Raw genomic sequence first — 20,357 nt, 5'->3', positions numbered from 1 at the left:
CCACAGCTTCTTTAAAATCATTATATCTCTTATTAGATTTCTATTGCAAATTATTTATTAGCGCAAGAGTATTATTTTCATTAATATCACTATATTATTCTTCTAAAATATTCTTAATAAGCCTTTTTAATGGCATTTTTAATAGCATGTTTTCTCCTAAGATCCGTAAGATATGATCAAAATACATTTAATGCCATAGTGGACTGATTAGTAGTTCTCATTCCTGAACACTTCAGTATTTCTGTATTTTTATCTGCTTTCTATGATTTATCATTCTACTGAACAGTTTAGAGACCGCTCAAAATTTCTGTAACGAAATAACTGAATTTGTTTAACAAGCTTATCTTCGGTATGAACTAAAATAAACAGAAATTTCTGTTGCTTGGTAGAGAAAGCGGAATATGATAATTTCTAAATTGTGAAACGTATATAGCTTCGCAGGCAGAACAGAGCTAGGTATTTTTAAATAATACGTATTTCTTGATAATGTTTTGAAATCAGTTTTTTGAATCGTGGTATTACATCACTATATTAATTAATATTTGGTTTGGTCAAATGGGAAGGTGACATGGATGCTAAGAATTGTTTTCCTTCAGGATATGGAATACGCGATCATTTCCAAATTTATCAGATGTTTGTGAAAGAAACAGATTCGTGAAAGAGGAGCTACCATGCACAGCTGTGTGATGTTTAGTATTGGTTTGTCTCCGGTCGGTTAACAGATGTGTTTGACAAGTAGTATTTTAACTCCAAGGTACAGGAAGATGGTTGCCGTATATAAAAAAAAAGTGCATTTCATAGAAAATTACCCCAAACTGGAATTCCTAAAATTGTGCTGCCCTGGTAGACCGCCCCTTTCGTGCTACGCCACTGAATGCATTATTCCTTCAATTTGTGAAGACCTACTAATCAAGGTTAGATCCGACCAATCTAACCAAGTCAGAGAATGAATGCGTTAAAGTGGTTTGTTCCTTGCATTCTCATCCATTTAAAGATAGTCTAGTCAAAGATACGAAACCTAGTCGATCAACTCCAGGAAGCGTGAAAAATCAGTTGATTTCCGCCAGGATCTTCCTTTACCTGTTTGGTATGATCACCACTAAATTAGTGTGTTTTTTCTTTTCTTTTTTGTGATAGAAGCTAATTGTTAACGCCTTTTAACGTTTTCTAAAATTTGTTGAAGGCTGTTGGGAATTAAGTAAATCATCACTCAGTATTTAATACTGAATGTAACTGTAAATGCCTTGATTGAAAACAAAAACCAAACTGTTAGAAACAAACAACTAAATCAAGCTATCATCACGCTTCGAAGGCAGATCTGGTCGTAGAAGGCTTGCAAAAGGTCTTTATTATGAGGATGTAAAATTTCACAATAAAACATTTCAATAAATTTCACAAAAACCGGATTGAAATGACAGAAAAATTATCACTCGTGGTCTTCAAGTTTTATGGCTCGAAGAACTAAAATTAAAGTTTCTTTGAGCAAACCGCAAAACTAAATATACGCAATAAGTGTAGATATTGATAAAGAAGGTTTTGAAACAGAGTGTAGAAATACTTAAAAGTCATATTGATGCAATAAGATGCAGTCGTATCAGAATTAAATACTCATTTTTAGATGTAATTAACATTTGCGCCCACAAATAACTTGGCAATTAATCGTGTCAGTTTCAAAATATTATTACGGTTTTTGTATTTATTTAGCTAATTTTAGTAGAATTTGTAATTAAAATTATTTTGCATTCCCGTGCAATGCAGCACGAGACTTAATTTGAAGAGAAAGCTACGCCGGAAAAATTAAAATACAGATGCATGCGCATTTAAAATTTTTAATAATAGATATCTCGTAATTGTACTTCTGCTATCGAGAAAAAAACGAGAATTTTTTCGTGCATTTAAAAAGCTTATGAAAGCTGGAGGAAAGCATCTCAATTCAGTTGTTTAGAAAACTGTCGTTGTTTACTGTAGCATATTGGCGGCGAGATCGGATTAGTTTTCTCTACGTTTCTCTGTTTTGAATTAAGATCTGTTGAGCGTTTTAGTAGTTAAAAAGATAACTGCTGTGAGATATTGTACGAATATCTCTAAGGAAATTTAAGCATTTTGTTTTTATTTGTTGTGATAAGAATAAATTTTATTCACTTTTTATCGGACTTGTGCATTCAATTTATTACGGACCCATACGCACGCAACAATATTTAAATTTTTCATAGCTTTGCGGTAAGAAAAGAAGCAACAAGCAATACTCTAGCCTGGGCTAGAAGCAAAAGCAAAGTACGATGTATTCGGGACAAACTCTTAATTTAGATTTTGATATCATTTTGATATGATAGTTACTAAAACTTTAAAATTATCATTGGCTGAAGGCTTATGTAAGCTATTTCTTCAAGCGTTATGTACAAGTCATGTGATATGGATTTATATGGAAATGACGCAGCTTAGAAAATTTTATTATGATCAATTACTGTTTTTAGAATAGAAAGTGGAAATGTCAAATCAAAATGAATAATTAAGGGGCTATTTAAGTTAGAATTCTTATCTTATATATCTGTTTATTCAGTGGAACACCCAGCATTCTCAAAAAAAAAAAAAAAGTTTAGAAAGCATTACAAATATGTCAGTATTGCATGCATTTTATGTGGAAAACAAAAAGAAAATCAATATTTCATTGCAATTTTACTCGTAGAAATAGATTATTTTGCGTAAATGTAACTGTTATATATGTTATTAACATTCCAAATATTTAATTAATTATTTTAGATGGTTAGTTTTGCGATAGTGTTCAAGGAGTCTTTCGAATTTTGATTCTGATTTGTGGAACAGATTCCATCGAATACAGTTTGAACATCGGTGGGATACATTAAGGAGTCAAAGAAACTCAGTAGCTAATTTCTAACCTGTAAAAAATATAATTATGCATGGATTAGAGTTTGATGCCGTACAATAGTTATGTTGGAAAAGCAAACATTTCTCACGCAAAAAGTGCTAATTGGAAAGGCAAACATTTCCTAACACAAAAAATGCCACACATTTATCTAGCATTATTTTTCTCACGTAATAAAATAAAAATTCCGTGGCCTTTTATATTAAAAAAAAGGCCGTCTAGAATTTATAAGCTTTTTAAATCCCTTTACAACTTTCGATTTTTTTTTTTTTAAACAACGTGAACCCTTGCATCCATCCTATCGAGCAAACGCATTGAAAAAGTTGCAAAAAGTCAATAATATCCACATTTTTACCAATAGTGACTTTGAAAAAATAAACTTTCGAAGCCGCACTTAAAGTAAAACCAAATGCCATTGTTAAAAAAGGATGACAGTGAATTCCAGCGGACATTTGATATGTCACTAAAAACTTTTTACTTCTCCCTCCTGCTGCTCAAATCTCCACGCGATCAAATATTTCATTCTCTGGCCACGATGGGAGTGAACGAACGCTTCGTAATACCCTCTCTCAACTTGATCGACGCATTGCGTGCCGTTGTTCCTGTTTAGAATTCTTAATACTTTTTGTTCAAGTTGAAAGGTTGTATTTGTGAAGTTTAAAGTGACAAGTTGCGTTATTATTGTTGTTAGTGTTAACTTTACTAAATTATTAGCAGTGTAAATAGTTATGGAAAAAAGTCCTGATGTGTGTAAATTTGCAGTTTTGAATATACGGAAAACATACCTGAAGCATTAAATTTGCTTATTTAAGCCAAAAGGAATTTTTTCTCATTCAGATTTATTTTGATAATTATAAAAAATATGTAAGCAATAAAAAAATCTGGAAACTTGCTTGCGAATAAAAAGCAAAACACTTGACAAAGTAGAAACATTTTAAATGCAAAATACGAGATAAAATGGAACAGTTACATTAAAACAAACACCAATCCCATACAGCAATTATGCAAAAATTCTCAAATTTCATGAATTCGAATATATATATATATATGTATATACATATATTATATCATTACGTGAAATTGTAATGTAGCATATAATCTTATGAACCTGAATTAAGTCTGAATTAAGACCAATTTTTCTTTTAATTATTTATTGGAGAAAATAAAAATGAAAATTTAATTGTTTGAAATTTAAATTTAATTCAAATTGTTTGAATTTAAATTCTACTTTTAAAAAATTTCTACTTTTGTCAAAAAGTCTCACTTCTTAGTAATTAATTATCCTAAGATCTAGATAATAAACAGTAAATTGACCTCTGTTGATTTTTGTGAAGTTCTAAACAGGATGGGTAAATATTGCTAGTTTCGATGAGATTTAAAATTGTTGAATGCAATGATATCATCACTATATCTGTAAGAAAACTTTTGCGTCTGCTCTTTAGTAAATAAGAAAAGATTTTCATTCTTACTTTCTTTAATAATTAAAAAATTGTGGTCTTAGTTATAAATTCACTAGATTGCATATGTGGTTATAATTTAATTAAATTAATTATTTTGTGTCAATCTTAGCAGCAAATGCGCAAGATTATAGTTTCGAAAGTTCTTACATTTTTACATTATTAATTTTATATATATAAAGTGCCCTCGAGAAATTAGTACTAAGAAAAAAGGAATACTATTTTATAGTATTTTCGATTAAAACTGCAAAACTTCCTAAGTTCTCAAGGTTATGTCCCCATAAGTTCTCAAGGTATGTAATCGACGACAGGTCGAAATATCTTCCCTGGTTATTCATGAGGCTGTCAAAATTAGTTGCTATGTTTCAGTTAATGTTTGAATATTTTCCATAGTTGGTCTAAAAAAGATATGCGGAGTTAGTTGAGCGTGAAGTAATGCTACGAGAAGTATGCAAATATAAATAAATCAGCTCTACAATCTTGTTGAATCAAAATGGTATACAAATCCACAGAGCTGAATTTTTTTTGGGGGGGGGGAGGAAAAGGAAAAAAAAAAAAAAAAAAGAACTATTCAGTAGGATCATTGCTACTGCGATCTTTCACTTAGCATTTCGAGGTTAACAAATGTGTGGCTGTTGTCATTCCTTATTCATTCCATTCATAATTTTTCACTTGTTATAATACTTCTGAAAATTTCACATTGGTTACAATGCTTCGCTGAGATTATCGCATCTGTCTTGGAAAACAGTTCTTGCTACTAAGATCTGGAAGTTTCCCTGGAGAATATCGTCTAAAAAGATTCCTGTTTACATCAACCTGTCTTTGTAATCCTACCAATGAAATATGCGTAAACTAAACACCTGTATGGAAACTTGAAATTTAGTTACGTATTATTAAGAATTTAACTTTCTTATCGATCAGTATTAGTTTATTTACAAACTGAATGTAATGCAAATGAATTTAATGAAGTTCTTCAAACACATTTTCGACAAGCATGTTCATTAAAACATTTTTAGCCTAACACAGAAGGGCTATTAGTTTCGTTTTGGAATTTTGCCTTGGTTCACGTTACTATTGTGGCCACCAAATGTTAAAGCCTTGCATTATATTTAAAGAAATTAAATAATGAAGAATCTGCATGAATGTAGGTATGTTTCTCGCACAGTGAAAAAACACCGGTACCTAGAGACATCAAATTTTGAGTAACGTAGTCCTCCATTCGAATATGGGCATCTGGAAGCCGAAATTTAGAATTTGTTTCATTATCTCTTGTATTTTGTTAATCATTAAAGAATTTTTGATTAAGAAACTCAACGATTTCAAAGTGAGCAATGGAAACACTGTACGGGGGGGGGGGCATTTTTATCTCCAGCGTGCGAGACAGTGTATCGGAAATTTTATACATATGCTCTTTTAAATATTTTGTGATATTGCTGTTGAATTGAATTTTATGATTTAAGTGCGAACATGATATTTAATAACGTAGCGCACAAAACGGTAAAAGACTCCCCAAAACCTGAGAGCTTTCATATTTTTATTTATTTATTTTTTACGTTATTATCTTATATTTTAAAGTTTTATAAGAATAATTAACTGTTTTTCTAAATTAATAATAGCAAATGTGACTGGAGTTTTATGTATAATTTTGTTAAAAATTATGATAAAATTTTTCGTCTTTGAGATCGAGTTTATCTACCGCCGATGCGAAACTGATAAAGGAAAGGTTTTCGAGGGGGGTTCTCATCTTACCAAGACCTCGTTTCCGTATGTTATTTCATAATTTTAAGATACTTCTAATGTAGGACGTGTTGATGTTACGAAAACTCTTCTAATAATGCATGAATGTTTCTTCTGGGAAAAGGCCAAGACAGATGTCTAAAAATGGTACAAATTCTGTAATGCTTTTGGAGCACGAATACGTGCATGAAGGTGACTACTTCGCTAGAATATAGAGGCATCATTAAAGAGAATGACTCTGCACATTTTCAGAAAGCTTTCTAGAATAATTATGACAACAAATACATTTCCTTGTCATTGATTATTCGAGAAAATGGCGCGAAGCTTAGAGCATGCAAGACCAAGAAGCTTCGATTTTCGCAGTTAATAGAATTTGAAATGCCCCTTCTTATTCACTCAGATCAGGAGACGAATTTCACGTCTCTCGTGTTTGAAGAACTATATAAAACTTCTGTATGAAAAAGACTCAGACAATTCATATACGTACATCTGCAATCGAATGGTTTTGCAAAGATGTTTACTTGAAAAGTCCAGAATTACATGATATTGTTCGTGCCTTGGAATTAATTAGACTAAGTCCCAGAACTGTGTTTATTCCTGATGGTATACGAAGTGCAGTTCACAAAACTACCGAATTTGCGCTGTTCTGGCTGATGTTTAGTCGTGAACTTCTCGTACGGCTGAAATGGGATCTACATTTCAGGCAATTGCCTAATACGCTACCTATGCCAGATTAGTAACTTGAAAAACATGCAGGTGTGTTTAGAGGACGTTCATTGGTTCGCCAAAGAAGGAGGATTAGATGCAGTACTAGTGCGATGTCAGAGAGCTCGGAGAAGGATATCATTTCGGCTTTTGGAACCCCAAATATCGTCGAGGGCTCTTAGTTACAGATATTATAGAATTGAATTTTTCTTATTATTAACGTGGTGATGCGTGCACGAAGAACCTCCTTCGTCTAAAACTAAACTCATGTACTACTTAAATGGGTATGCTTTCGAGGTTCAGAGGATTAGCTCTTCTTGATCTTGAGACTGTACTTGAGAGTCATCAAATTTTCCTTTTACCCCCGAACATGGGCACCTGGAAGCCTGAATTTGGAATTTTATTTTATTGTCTATTTCATATATGGAAAAACTTTAAGGAATGTTTGATTAAAAACCTCGACAATTTCAAAGCGAGCAGTGGCAACAGTGAAGGGAATCAAATATTTTTATCTCCAGCGCGCGAGAGAGTGTATATCGAAAATTCTAAAGATATGCTGTTTTTAAATATTTTTAGCCCAAATGCTCTGGAAACGTGTGTGTGTATAAATGAAAAAAACGCCCTTTTGGTCGTAATATAAAATCTGAAAGCTTTCAGATTTTTTTTTTTTTTTTTTTCAGATCAGAAAGCTTTCAGATTCTTTAGAAAGATCAGAAAGCTTTCAGATTATTTAGAAAAAAATCTGAAAGTTTTCAGATATATTTTTTTAAATTTTCATTTTATTCATTTATTATACTTTGTAGGGTTTATATTTATTTTAACTAACATTTATTTTAAGTTTAAACTATCTTTCCTGTCAATCCTTACTTTCCCCTGGAACTGCCAATGCCAGAATATGTAAATTTGAGTAGAACGCGCAAGCATTCAAATTATCAGCGGAAGTAGTATGATTTAAATAGAAGGAAACAAGTTCGGTGAGAGAGAGTTATTCTTACTTAGCGAGCGCGGAGGTAGTTATAGAGATTTGAAAAACCCCGCGTTGCGGCCTATGTGCTTGGCGGGAAGTAGTTGCAATTGTTCCAGTGAGCTTCAAGTCTGCTGAATTAGCAGCCGTATTGTAAAACGCGGTGAGTTAGTTATTTGAGAGAGCCTCGTAGTTAGAATATTGTCTTTAATTTCTTTTCAGGTTTTTATTTTTATTTTGACTGCCGAGTTGGCACCGTTTGTAAGCGTCAAGAGAACGCAATTGTAAATTAGTACGTTGAATAAAAAGGGACTTAAACCCTTTATAAGACTCTGTGGTTTATACAAGCTTTCACAGTCACCTCTTGGTTGCGTGCTAGTTAGAGGCGCGCAACGTTATAACTTAAAAGAACTCATGCTTACTGATTTTGAGTTCCGGAACAAACGCGTTTTGTTAGGAACCTAAGAATCTTAAGCTCACAAAATAAAGTATGAAAGTTTCAAATCTAAGTGGAAGCTTAAATGTAATCAATCGAAATAGGGGTTAATTATAACATTATGATGAATATTTTAAAAGGAATATTTAGACCAACAACGATGAACAATAATCAGAAAAGGACTAAAACGTAAATGCATTTGTAATGAGTTTCTAGGGTAGAAAGAGGGAAAGAAAGAAAAAGAGGTACTTCGTGGTTCAAGGATTTTAGTGTGAATCTTTTCAACCTTAAAACTTTCCCATTGCACGAGATATTTTATAACTGTAACGTAAATAACATACATTTTTGAGTATTTCTGAGTATTATCTTTGTATCACAAACAAAAGTAACAAATTTTAATTTCAGTTTATTTTTAAATTTCATTAAGTGCAAATGAATATGTTCTTGCGTGTTTTTCCCCATGTGTAACGTGTATACGAGCCAGTTTCCCTTAGAAAGTCCTCCACGAAAAGCATCCCTCCCCTTAGGCAGATAGCCTAGTGTGCTTTGCCATAATTAAATACACACACACACACACACACACACACACGAATATGTTCTTGTTTTTTTAGAAAAGAATAATTGGCATGAATTGTTTTATCTGCATCTATGAATAAAAATTTTGTTGTCACCTGTCTAGGCATGAAATTTTTGGATTAATATTGTACATTTCACTGTTATTGATCAAGATAAGTATAATGATAAGATTTTAAAATTGCAGGAAAAGTTCTTGCATACGATTCGAAAATAATAATTTTTTAAACCTAGAAGCACATCTGATATTTTTTCCACCTTTGCTCAATTTATTGCTTTATACGTCACCCTAATTTATATTATATTTAAAAATGCAAGGAACTGCTTGAAAAAGAATTTTGATGAATTTCCTTAATTTTTGTAGTTTTAAGAATCTCAACATTCGGAACCATTTCTAAGAAGCAAAAATTTTCATGTATTAAAATATAGCGTTTGGACTATTGTAATGTCAAACTAATTAACTGGGGCAAAACATGCGAGGCCATCTACCTGAGAGAAATGATACCTTTGTGGTTAATTTTCCGAAGAAAACTTCCTCACATTCTAAAGTGTATACGGATATTGGTATTGACAACTCACACACAGTTTCCCTTAGAAATTCCTCCACGGAGGCTTTCCCTTAGATAATGACCTTAATGTGCTTTGTCGTAATCATCTAGAAAGAAAACAAACTAACCCTCACATTACAGACAGAGGAACCATAACACTATTCAGGGAACTACGAAAATGTAAAAAACAATCAATTATTTTTTGTTTAGGAACTTTTTTACTCAATAAATGGTAGATGGACTCTTTAAATCATCCACATTCCTAAAAAATTTAATGTTCACGAAATCCTGCATGTGTTGACCATAAATAATTCAAGCTCTGAGTCATTCGACGAAGCAAAAGCTGAATTTTGAAAAATAGCAGAAGATGGATGCCTGCCTGCCTGATTTGTAGTAGAGTAAAGAGGGGAGAAAAGGCTTTGTGCTGGGGACAGTAATTCATCTCCTCTTCTGAATCTTCCAATTATCCTAACATAACAATGCTTCTTATCAAATTCGTGGGAAGTGTAAAGCCTCGGCAAAGAATTCTTAGCATACTGATTCTCTCATCTCAGGAACTTGGCGACTTCGTGGCACCCTTGCAGTCGCCAAAACATTTTCCATCTCACGTCAACCACATAGGGGGGCAAAAAATCGCGAACAAAAATTCTCCAAACAATAGAGCGATTGGACATCACGGCTTCTTCTTTTAAGTGCCCTCCGTCCTGTCGCCGTCTGTTATTATTATCCGCAGTTAAAACCGATGGCGAGATGCCAGCGTGTGTATAAATAGAGCATCAACGCTCTCCGGATGAGGACGGTATGAGGCGCCGGCTGATGCGGAGGACGCCGGGCTGACTGACGATGGGCAAGGAGTGGCAATCAGGCAGCTTTGCCTTCCTAGATGGTGCTGCCATCTATGAACAGAAAATTAAACTATTTCAGAGTGCTTGCTTTATTATATTTTCTTAATTTTGTATCAAGAAACTTCGAAACATTAATAATTAAAATAATAGTTTACATAAGTAAACGTATGTATAAAATACGATTAATACGTAATAATAAAAAATAAACAAAACTATATTTACATAATTAAAAGCAAAAATGTATCAATGTGTGCTCTGAAGGAGAAAGAACTTAAATTCGTTAAAAATTACTCATGGTCGTAGAAACTTTGATGCAATTTTTTCTAATGATAGTCTTCAGTTTCTAAGATAAGTTATTAAGTAAATTGTAAAAAGTAAAAATTATAAAATTAAAGTAAATTTTTAATAGTTAAGAAATGTCTAGTGTTAAAAGCTTTTTTGAAATGTCAGATGAAAATTTTCTATAGTAATGCAAATATTCGATAACTTTAATAATAAGAAGAAATCAGGCAATTTATAAGCAAAAAAAGTCTTTTCAAAAATGTCAACTGCAAATTTCTGTATGTAAAATAGGTTCTAACGTATTAAGTATTCTCACTGTAATGTATACAATACTGTAAATTTAATGATTATATTGATATTTAAACACTGGATTTATTACTGACATTTAAGCAATATATATTTCGTATTTTAAATATCTGACATCGGTGACAATCTAAAGCATAGTGTTATTTTATTTCTATCTCATCTACTGTTATGAGAGTGATGAAAATGCGCGGAGTGTGATTTTTCCTGACATTTTAAGTGTCCCATTATATTACACAACTCTTGTAATTTATCATACGTAGCAAGTTTTCATGTACTAAAAATTCGTTTTAATATTTTTTTGAAATAGCTAGCGGAATTAGGACAAATCCATCTTCTACAAGGGGAAAGATTTTTCAGTTCTTTCATATATCATATTCAATAGAGATTGCAGTATTTAATTCTGTCTAAATTTCATGGCTGATCTTTAGAATATGGTAACTGGTAGTTTGGCGACATTTTGGAGGCGATAAAGGTTACTACCTGGAACTTTGGTAATAATGTGAGCAGTACTCAGTTCCGATTACGCATTATTTTGTGTGAGGGAAATGAGAGATCATGGGATATGTCATGTGGTATTAATGGACGAATTACGGTTCTTTAATCGGAAAAGGGGGGAAATCGGGAAAAAATCTGGAAATTTTGTATTTGGCTTTATTCTGTGTTGTGTGAAACAAGTGTTCGTTAATTTTTGGATCCCATGGCCCTAACTAAAGTGAATTCGAAATGGGTATTTAGTAGGATTGAAAGGGGTAGTAATAAGTGTTTCTTTAAGGTTGTGCGAGATAGAAGTAAAGATGTTTTATTAAGTTATTTATTTTATCTGGTACCTTGCTGTGAACTATAAGTATGATTTTAAAGATCCTGAAACAGAAATAAGAAAAGTTTATCGGACACGTAATCAAGATTCTGAAGAAGATTAGGTAAGTTAGTTTTTAATTATTTGAGGATATTATTTTTAGGCATTGTTGTAAATGTAAGGTGGAAGTAAAGTAATTTGGTATTATTGGGAAAATTGTTATTAGCAATGATTTAGTTTAAAGTAATTAGGATTGTAAGCTATTTTTTATTAATTTAATGTATGTGCTTATTTATATTTTAAGTAGTGTTTTTGAATTTAATTATATTTTAATTAAATGATAGTTATTTTGTGAATTTTATGTTTGTAGGAATTTGGTATACGTTTTAGTTGAAGTAAACGTGTATGGAAATAATTTAAATATTTGACACTAAGTATTTGTAATGTTTGCGGTATGAATTCGTTGGCGACGTTTATAATATAATAGATGATTTAGAGGTAAAAGTTTTTGGATATTTTATTTATTTTATATGTGGAAATGTTCATATTTGGAGAGGGTATATACTTTTTCGCGATCAGGTAATTTCATATATGTTCTTTTTACCGGGTTTAAAGATTCAGAAAATTGTCATGTATTTTCGTGAAATTTTTCTAATTTATGAGGAAAAAGCAGTGTACATGGATATAGTGAAGAGTGTGCGCAATGCCATTTTTGTGTAATTCTGGGATGTGTTTTTAAGTAAAAATAAGTCGACGTGTACATGGTTTATGTGTATGTGTTATTTTGAAAAACGCGTAAGGAGTATAGTATTGTGCACTTTTTCCCAATTTTGCAGTGAATATTTGTCATGATTAAGCAGTTTTGTTAAATAAAATTTCTAGCATAAGTGTAATTCGGCTAGTAGATTGTTGGAAGAAGTGTTCAGTAGATAAAAAGAAAAGAAACATGTCTTTACTTCGTGAAGACAAAATGGCGGCGGGAAAAAAAAATAGAGGGTTGCTGTATGAGAGTTGGTCGCCAAATTTTCGCCAAAAAATCGCCAAGTTACCATAATGTAAAGATCAACCAATTTCATTTGAGATGTAAAATTTTCAGAACTATATTTGCAGTTTAGTGAATAGAACCACTCACTTTTTTTTGGTTCCATACAAAATACTCAAGTTTAAAGCTTAAGCAGACTTATATATTGAGAAATTTCTAAATTGGAATTTATTTCATTGTGTAATCTCGATATATATTTAGTAATTAATTATGACGTAATTAATTATAATTATTATATATTAGTAATTAATTATTAATATCTTAAAAATGTTCACACATTATTGATTTAAAATTGCAAGTTTTATACAAAAAAATGATGCAGACTTGGATGGAAACATCATTAACAAACTGTTGACAACGTGCTCATGCACATCCAGGGTTGAAATAATTTGACAAAATGTCAAATATGGCTAAGTAATTTCATACCTGCTCCAAATTTCAAGGATTTTTAAACCGTAAATTTCATTGGAATAATAATTGATCTTATTTATTAATATTTTTTATTTTATTTTATTTATTCATTTTTTTATTTATTTTTTACAGACAGTTATTCTCGAAACTGAAAGCTTAAAGTACGTACTATTTACAGTTGCTTTGAATGCTGTTGAAATTTTTTACTGGATTCCTCAATACTGTCTTCTAACATAGTTGTCACCTTCGAATTATGAATTTAAGTGATAAGCTGTGCCTTTACTACTTAGTACTGTCACTAAGACAACCATACATAGTTAACTGATTGTTTTAGCAATAAACTTTTATTATTACATGTAATACTTTTAGTTGAAGTATTTTTTGTTAGAATATTATATGGTCTCAAAAGTTGGCAAAACTTAACAGTTCCAAGAATATAATTTATAAAATATAAGATCACAGCATTTAAGATCCAGTCTAGAATCAGAAAAGCTAACTTAACTCAAAGTTTTTTCAAGATATAAAGAACGACTTTCTTTAGTAACAGACATTAGCAAAATTTTAAATGTTAGCAGCAATATTAGTTTATTTCTTGCTTTCCATTATGTGGTAAACCAGATCTATCCGAACCCACAGAGATTGATATTTTTCATTTCATTTCGTAAAGCATGAATTTTCGAATGCGTACGAATATATGCATTCCTTACAAGTTTCTAAGATTATTTGTCGAACACAGTTTGATTCCAGAGCAAATTTTTTTCAAAATGTTTTCCACTGTGCAGTAGATTTCCTCTGTGGTAGATCGCTAGGAATTCGATAAGTGTGTTGGTTGTGAAAGATGCGAGAGCTATAGGTTTTAGCAAGGTCAGTAGACAAACAAGATTAGCTTCTTTCCAACTTTCGAGTTCTTATGTGTCTTCGTTTCACGTACAGAAGCGAGAGAAACAAAGGCACGAAAAGCAGTGACGTCACGGAAGAGCAAATCTTGTGGCATAATAACCTTGGATGTTAGAAATGAGACCTTCGTAGAGGAATGTGGAAGGAAAACTCGCTGGTATTAACCTTACGCCTGGAAATTAAATACACTTGGCCTAATCTACTCGGCTATTGGCGGGAATATCTAATTAAAATTTCTTCCGAAAAACAAATCGCAGTTATTGAATTATTACCCGTGTAGTTTATTAATAACGCTTCTAATATATTCATAATGCTGCTATTAATAATGTGCTAACTCTTATGCAAAGTATTTAAAGAGTTTCTTACAGAGCAAAATAAGTGACAAAACTTTTCTGATCTAGTGTCCAATATATTTATTTTCTCCATTTTTAAGAATGTTTTTTTTTTTTTTTTTTTTTTTTTTTTTTTTTTTTTTTTTTTCCATGCATTCTTTACATATTCATTCTTTATTTCAGCTGATGTGCGCTGCTACTGTAATCTTCCAGTTTGCGTCACGTCTGGATATATGTGCAAATCGTCTCTTGGTATCTGCGTCTCAGATTTCTTTGACTACAGTGGAGACCTCTGGAGGTCGCGGCATGCGTGTTTGGAACTCATTTCCAAAAATTCGCAAGAGATGGCGCCACTAGAATGTCCGGACTCTGATCCCGAACTCGAGAAACGGACTTACCCCACTCGTCTCTGTTGCCAAGAGGATATGTGCAATTATTTCCGAAATGTGGTCGACTCACAAGATCCAATTTACAGACTAAATCACAGCTATATGACGGGTAAATAAATTGAATACATTATAATTCCAATCTAAAAAGATGTTTTCTTTTGCCGTTTATTTTTTGAAGCAAAAGTGCAGACTATCAACATTAGAAATCATATGTTTCCCACAGCTAATTTAGATATTTTGTGTGGCTGGAGCGTTTACAGTGAAACCTCCATACACTGACCACAGACTATTTAGTACTACAGAGTACTGCAGTCGAAAATGTTCAGTGTTATCTCTTTTCCAAACTGATCAATTTCAAAAACCTATCGTCATAACAGTTTCGTTGCAGTTATATTTAGCAATGTAACATCATTTCTAGTAACGCATGTGTATGTATTTATGCATTTATTTAATTGGCTTTTTCTAATTTTTATCTTTTCTATTCTAATTTTCTTTTATTGTAAAAATCATATCTGTACTAGAGTAATTTTTTACGGGAAGGGAATGTTATTAATAAGTAAATATCATTTACCGAAAACGTATTTATACTACATTAGAATGTTGAGGATTTATTGGAACAGGTTTTTGCAACATACTCCTTTCTTTTATTTTACTTTTTAACTAAGGACTTTATATAATACCTTTCGTTTGCTTGTTTATATATAATATATATATATAGTAACGATTATGTATTTAGGGTCGAACCCCAAGGTAAAATGGTAAACTTACTACGATAAGAATTAAAATGAATAAAGAAAAATGTAATTTTACCTTTTTTTGATTACTAAACATAATAATATTTCCTTTTCTTTAATTAGTATAAATATTTAAAAAAAAAAAAAAAAAAGCGAGAATACGAATTATTTTCCCAACAAATGTATAATATTCACTTTTCGTACTTCTTGTTATAAAGTCAAGTGACTTATAATGTTTGTTAGAAAAACTGCATATATTTTTTTCGTTTACTTGTTTTTGTTTTGCGTTGCCCTCTGATGAAACTTTTTTGAAAATTTTTAAGTACCTGTTGCAGATAATTCGGTAGCATGGGGATTAAAGATTTTTGCAATTTTTATTTTTATTAAATCTTTTGAGAGAAAATTAATTCTCCTTTATTTGAACTTGTAATAACGTATGATTTTTTTTTTAACTCATTTGCGGACTCTAGCCTTTTATAGCATTGGTCACTACTATTTTACCTTTTTTTGATTACTAAACATAATAATATTTCCTTTTCTTTAATTAGTATAAATATTTAAAAAAAAAAAAAAAAAGCCAGAAGCGGTGGTCACTTTATTGTGAAGGTACCTAATGGTTGGACCACCGTTGCCTCCTATGAAGTGATAAACAATTTACATCCATAACCTTCTCCAGAATTCGAACTGGGCTCTTCGAAACGACACTCAGAATTACTAACCACTTCCGCGACTTGTGATAATGTTTATAATATGCTAATATATCTTTTACATAGTTATGGTATCAGATTATAGTTTTTATCAGGTTATATACAGGGTGTAATCAAAATAATGGTCCGAACTTGTCGAATCATCAATCAGTTGCTATTCATCGCCAGAGATACAGTAGCACCTTATACGTATATGACCCGGAGAATTGATCAGGAACGATTTCCAAACTTGGTGATGCCCGATCAGAGAGCATTTTAACGCTCGCATAGGCAACTGTTGGTGGCGGGACTCCTTCTGTGGCGTAAGACATGATACGGTTGACCAAGGTGTGCAAGAATGATAAATCAAATAGAGAAAATCCTTGAGGCAGTGGACGACTAGCTGAACGAAGCATGCGAGCAATAGCCTGTGACCAAGGTGTTAACCGTATAATGATATGGCGTGTGTTATGTGAAGAAAGGGTGCTATCTGCAGCAGGTCTAGGTTTCAAATTAAATGGATTTTCCACATCGTATAGCATTTGCACGTTGGTTCCTGCAGCAGAGCATTTCTACATCTGTAGTTTCCAGCCTCTGCCCTGTTTACGATCGAGTATATGTTCATATGTGTGTGGGCCACAGTAAATCCGCATGTTACACATTCGATGTGCCGTCAGCAAAGGTTCTCTGAATTTGTGGGCAAGGAACACTTAAATTTACGAACACTTTTACCTTTAACACTTAAATTCACGAACACTTTTACCTCTTACCTTTTCTTAGACCGCCTAGACCAACAGCCTTCCTTCAGCTGGCTGTTCTACTATAAAATATACCTGCATATGTTCGAAAAATTATGTAGATTCACCACGACAGAGTGCCAGTACATTTCTTCTGGGTTCAGAGAAACTACCTGGACACTGCCTTTTCGAATAGATTAATTGTCCACGATGGTTGCATCTCTCGGCCTTCCAGAGCTCTCGATCTGCCCTGCCTGGATTTTATTCCCCTGCGACAGTTAAAAAGCGTCGTTTAGGATAAGCCCATGAACTCAGTAATGAAGTTGCCTCCCGAATTAACATCGCAGCTGCAGATGTTCTTGGAAATGCCTGGAATCTTGCAACGCGAGTAGATAGAAAATGGGGGTTCTGCATCAGGTGGATCAGTGGATCAGGGGGCGTGGTCAATGACATCACAGAGGGCGGGGCCAAAGGCAACGTCATCACACTAGGAGGCGTGGTTTCGAGTGGAGTTGAGTTGTTCGTAGACTACTGATTGAGTTGTAGACCTCCTGCTTTTCATTAAAAGTTAGTTTTTTTTAATTTGGCAACGGAGTCATGGCGTCCTCTAGGGATGAAAAATGAAAATAATCTATTTAGGAATTGCTCATGGCGTCCTCTATGGACGAAAAAAGAAAATAATTTATTTTAGAAATTTCTATTTTTAAAAAAAAAAATACTCTATTATTCAAAATATAGAATTGAAATCTGAAACAAAATATCTCACCAGCTGAGTAGTTTGAAGATTTTAACCACTAAGCTGACGGGATACATTCAGATTTAGGTAAAAAAGCCTATATAAGAAAATGGAATTTGAATGGACTCATCAATTTATTCTGATACTTTTATCCTTTCTAGTTTTTCATGAAACTTTAACTCATTTCTCAGGTTTTCTGTTTCATAATAACATATTCATTTACTGTCATATTTTTTTAATACTTAACGTTTCTAATTTATTTGTAATATTTTATTTAATTTCCACATACTATTTTTTTCATACCTTTCATAAATTTCAGAATACCTGATTTTTAACTTATACGTTATATTTCACAAACGTTCCCGCACGTGCTGTTTATTTGTTACATTACTTAATTTTAGATGCAATTTCACACTTTTTTTAACGTTATAATGTTCAATATATTCTGAATTTTAACTTCATTTACTTTTTTTAAACCATTCTAGTATTCTATACACACTTTAACTTAGTGGTATGAAATTGTATTTAAAAAGAAACGTTTATTTTTCATGATCTTAGTTCTTTTACTAAATTTTCTACAGAATTTCTAATTTCTTTCACGTGTTTAACAATATCTTCCTTACATTACCGAATATTTTTTAAAAAAAAACTTAAGTCTATAACTGTTAATTGCTTTTCTTACGTTCATGGTTTCCCTTCTGTGTTTATATTTCTTAATTCTAGCTTAACTTATTTATTATAATGTTTTTATTTCTGTCTCATCACTCGTAATTCCAACATTTTATCCCTTTTTATTCATTTTAACGATATGGATTGTTTTCATTTACTCCATAATCAAATATTTCCTTACAATTTTTATAATACTTGTTTTATTCCTCGATCATAATAGATCATCTACAGGTTTTACTCAGAAATTTCCATTCACAACTTTACAGTTTAATACCATTTATATCTAAATGTATTTCTTTCTCATATAGTTTTATGGTCTTCAAAGTTTCTAACATCATATTTAGTTTTAAATCCCGATTACCTTTAAGTGTGTTGATAATTTTCATTTCTAATTTTACAACCACGTTCAGTGTTTCATCCACACATACCAAAATATTTCTTACATTTTCTGATATTTAGTCTATGTCATATTTCAGTACTTCAAATGAATTTACACTACTCACACTATTATTTTTTCATGTTTTAGAGACACTAACTATACTAATTTTACAATTTGCCTGCACTAATTGCATCTATGTCAGCACTCATGATAAACTAGCAATTGTTTTGCATCACATGCATAAAGAAATTCTTAAAACCAACTTTTTCAATATCGTACTCAAATTACTGTTTTCCAGATAGGAATTACCAGTATTCTTTGGTTTTACTCTGTTACATCTTTTTAAATTTTAACATCTTACTTTTAATTCTAACATACATCTTTTAAACAGTTTTTTCTTTTAATGATAGCTTTCCTTATTTGTTCAAATTAATTCTTTCATTCACCTTCTTTACTACCTTTCAGTACCTTCATAATTCACTATGCAAACGCAATGTCTTTCACTGACATTCTGTTTAATAATACCACAAGTTTCCTTAATTGACAAAAAGCGAATTATTTCTCATTTCAAAATAGAACTACTATATTTTTGCACAAACATTACCTTTATCCATTCAAGCCACCCCTTAACCTGTAACTGACGTAGCGATAGGAAAGGAGATTCTTATCATATGCTCTTTCGACATTTGAGGTTTCTAGAACTTCTTTGACAAGTATATCAATACCATCAGAAAATATACTTAACACTTTTACCCAGTTTAAAGGCAACATACTGTTATAAGAATGGTTTTAGTTAAATTTATAACACAAATAAACGCATTTTGTGCTAAATAGGCATAAACATTTAGATTCAGAGTATTTCTTTTTAATCCGATGTAAGACTTGAATTTCATTCATGATACGGATTGTCTCTTGATTTTCTTTTTGTTTACCTTACACTAATAGAAAATTTTTATTTTACAAGTTCAGCTTTTAATGAAATAGAAATAAAAACTACGATACACCTGCTGATTTTAAGAAAAGGAACTTTGATATATTTCTGGAAATGTAAATGTTTTTAGAGTTTTCTTTCAATAACGTTGATTTTCATTACTTTACTAACTTCAATAATTCTCTTATTAGCTAATATGAATGAAAGAAGATTGTCAAAAATGTGACACAGTATAATTCTTACGAACATATGTACCTTTACCAGCATACAGATATTACTGATTGAAATGAAGAAAGATACAGATATTTTACTCCAATCTACATTAAATTAAAAAAAAAATATTGAAACTTTCATACATTCCAAAGAATAAACGAAAACTCAATAGATATTGTCATGTTTGTATATATGAGATAAAAGTTTTATGAATGGTATTTAAAGTAATGCTTAGAACTTCATAAAAGCGAACATTCACTATGTTAATACACATATCATCAGTTATTTACATTAATCAATGTAATATTAATCATTACATGTACTATATGCATATATATTTAAAGTTTAATTGTCTTACAATTGAATAATTAACTATTGAGAGAAAGAGGTTCATATCTTACACTATTTAATTCACATGGAACAAATTTTTCCATCAACCACATTGAACCAAGTTTATTAAATTCGCCAAAGCTCTTTTATTTCTGCATTTTCAAACTCACGACACATTTTAAATGTAACTATTGATTACCATTTCAAACACCGATATCATAACTCAGTGTAAAACTACATCATAACTCATTTTTTCCCTACTAACTACAATTTTATATATTCAAGAAGTACATCTAAGACATGATCATTTTCTATGTTCTAGCAAATCGATTCAGTTG

The 20,357-nt window shown here is 31.7% G+C and overlaps 1 protein-coding gene across 1 annotated transcript in view; it reads left to right on the top strand.

Moving 5' to 3' along the window:
* Window positions 1-20,357, top strand: part of LOC118190630 (BMP and activin membrane-bound inhibitor homolog) — a 127,994-nt gene that overhangs the window by 87,181 nt on the left and 20,456 nt on the right. Inside the window, exon 2 of the mRNA XM_085810772.1 lies at window positions 14,399-14,713. Within this exon, the coding sequence (XP_085666898.1) occupies window positions 14,399-14,713 (315 nt within the window). The remainder of the gene's footprint in view (window positions 1-14,398; window positions 14,714-20,357) is intronic.

This window comes from Stegodyphus dumicola, chromosome 2 (assembly GCF_044657685.1).
Source record: "Stegodyphus dumicola isolate Sdum_Otavi_A_Nest chromosome 2, ASM4465768v1".
In the NCBI taxonomy this organism is placed as follows: Eukaryota; Metazoa; Arthropoda; class Arachnida; order Araneae; family Eresidae; genus Stegodyphus; species Stegodyphus dumicola.
Note: the sequence above shows the minus strand (reverse complement) of the source record. Positions and strands in the feature narration are given on the sequence as shown.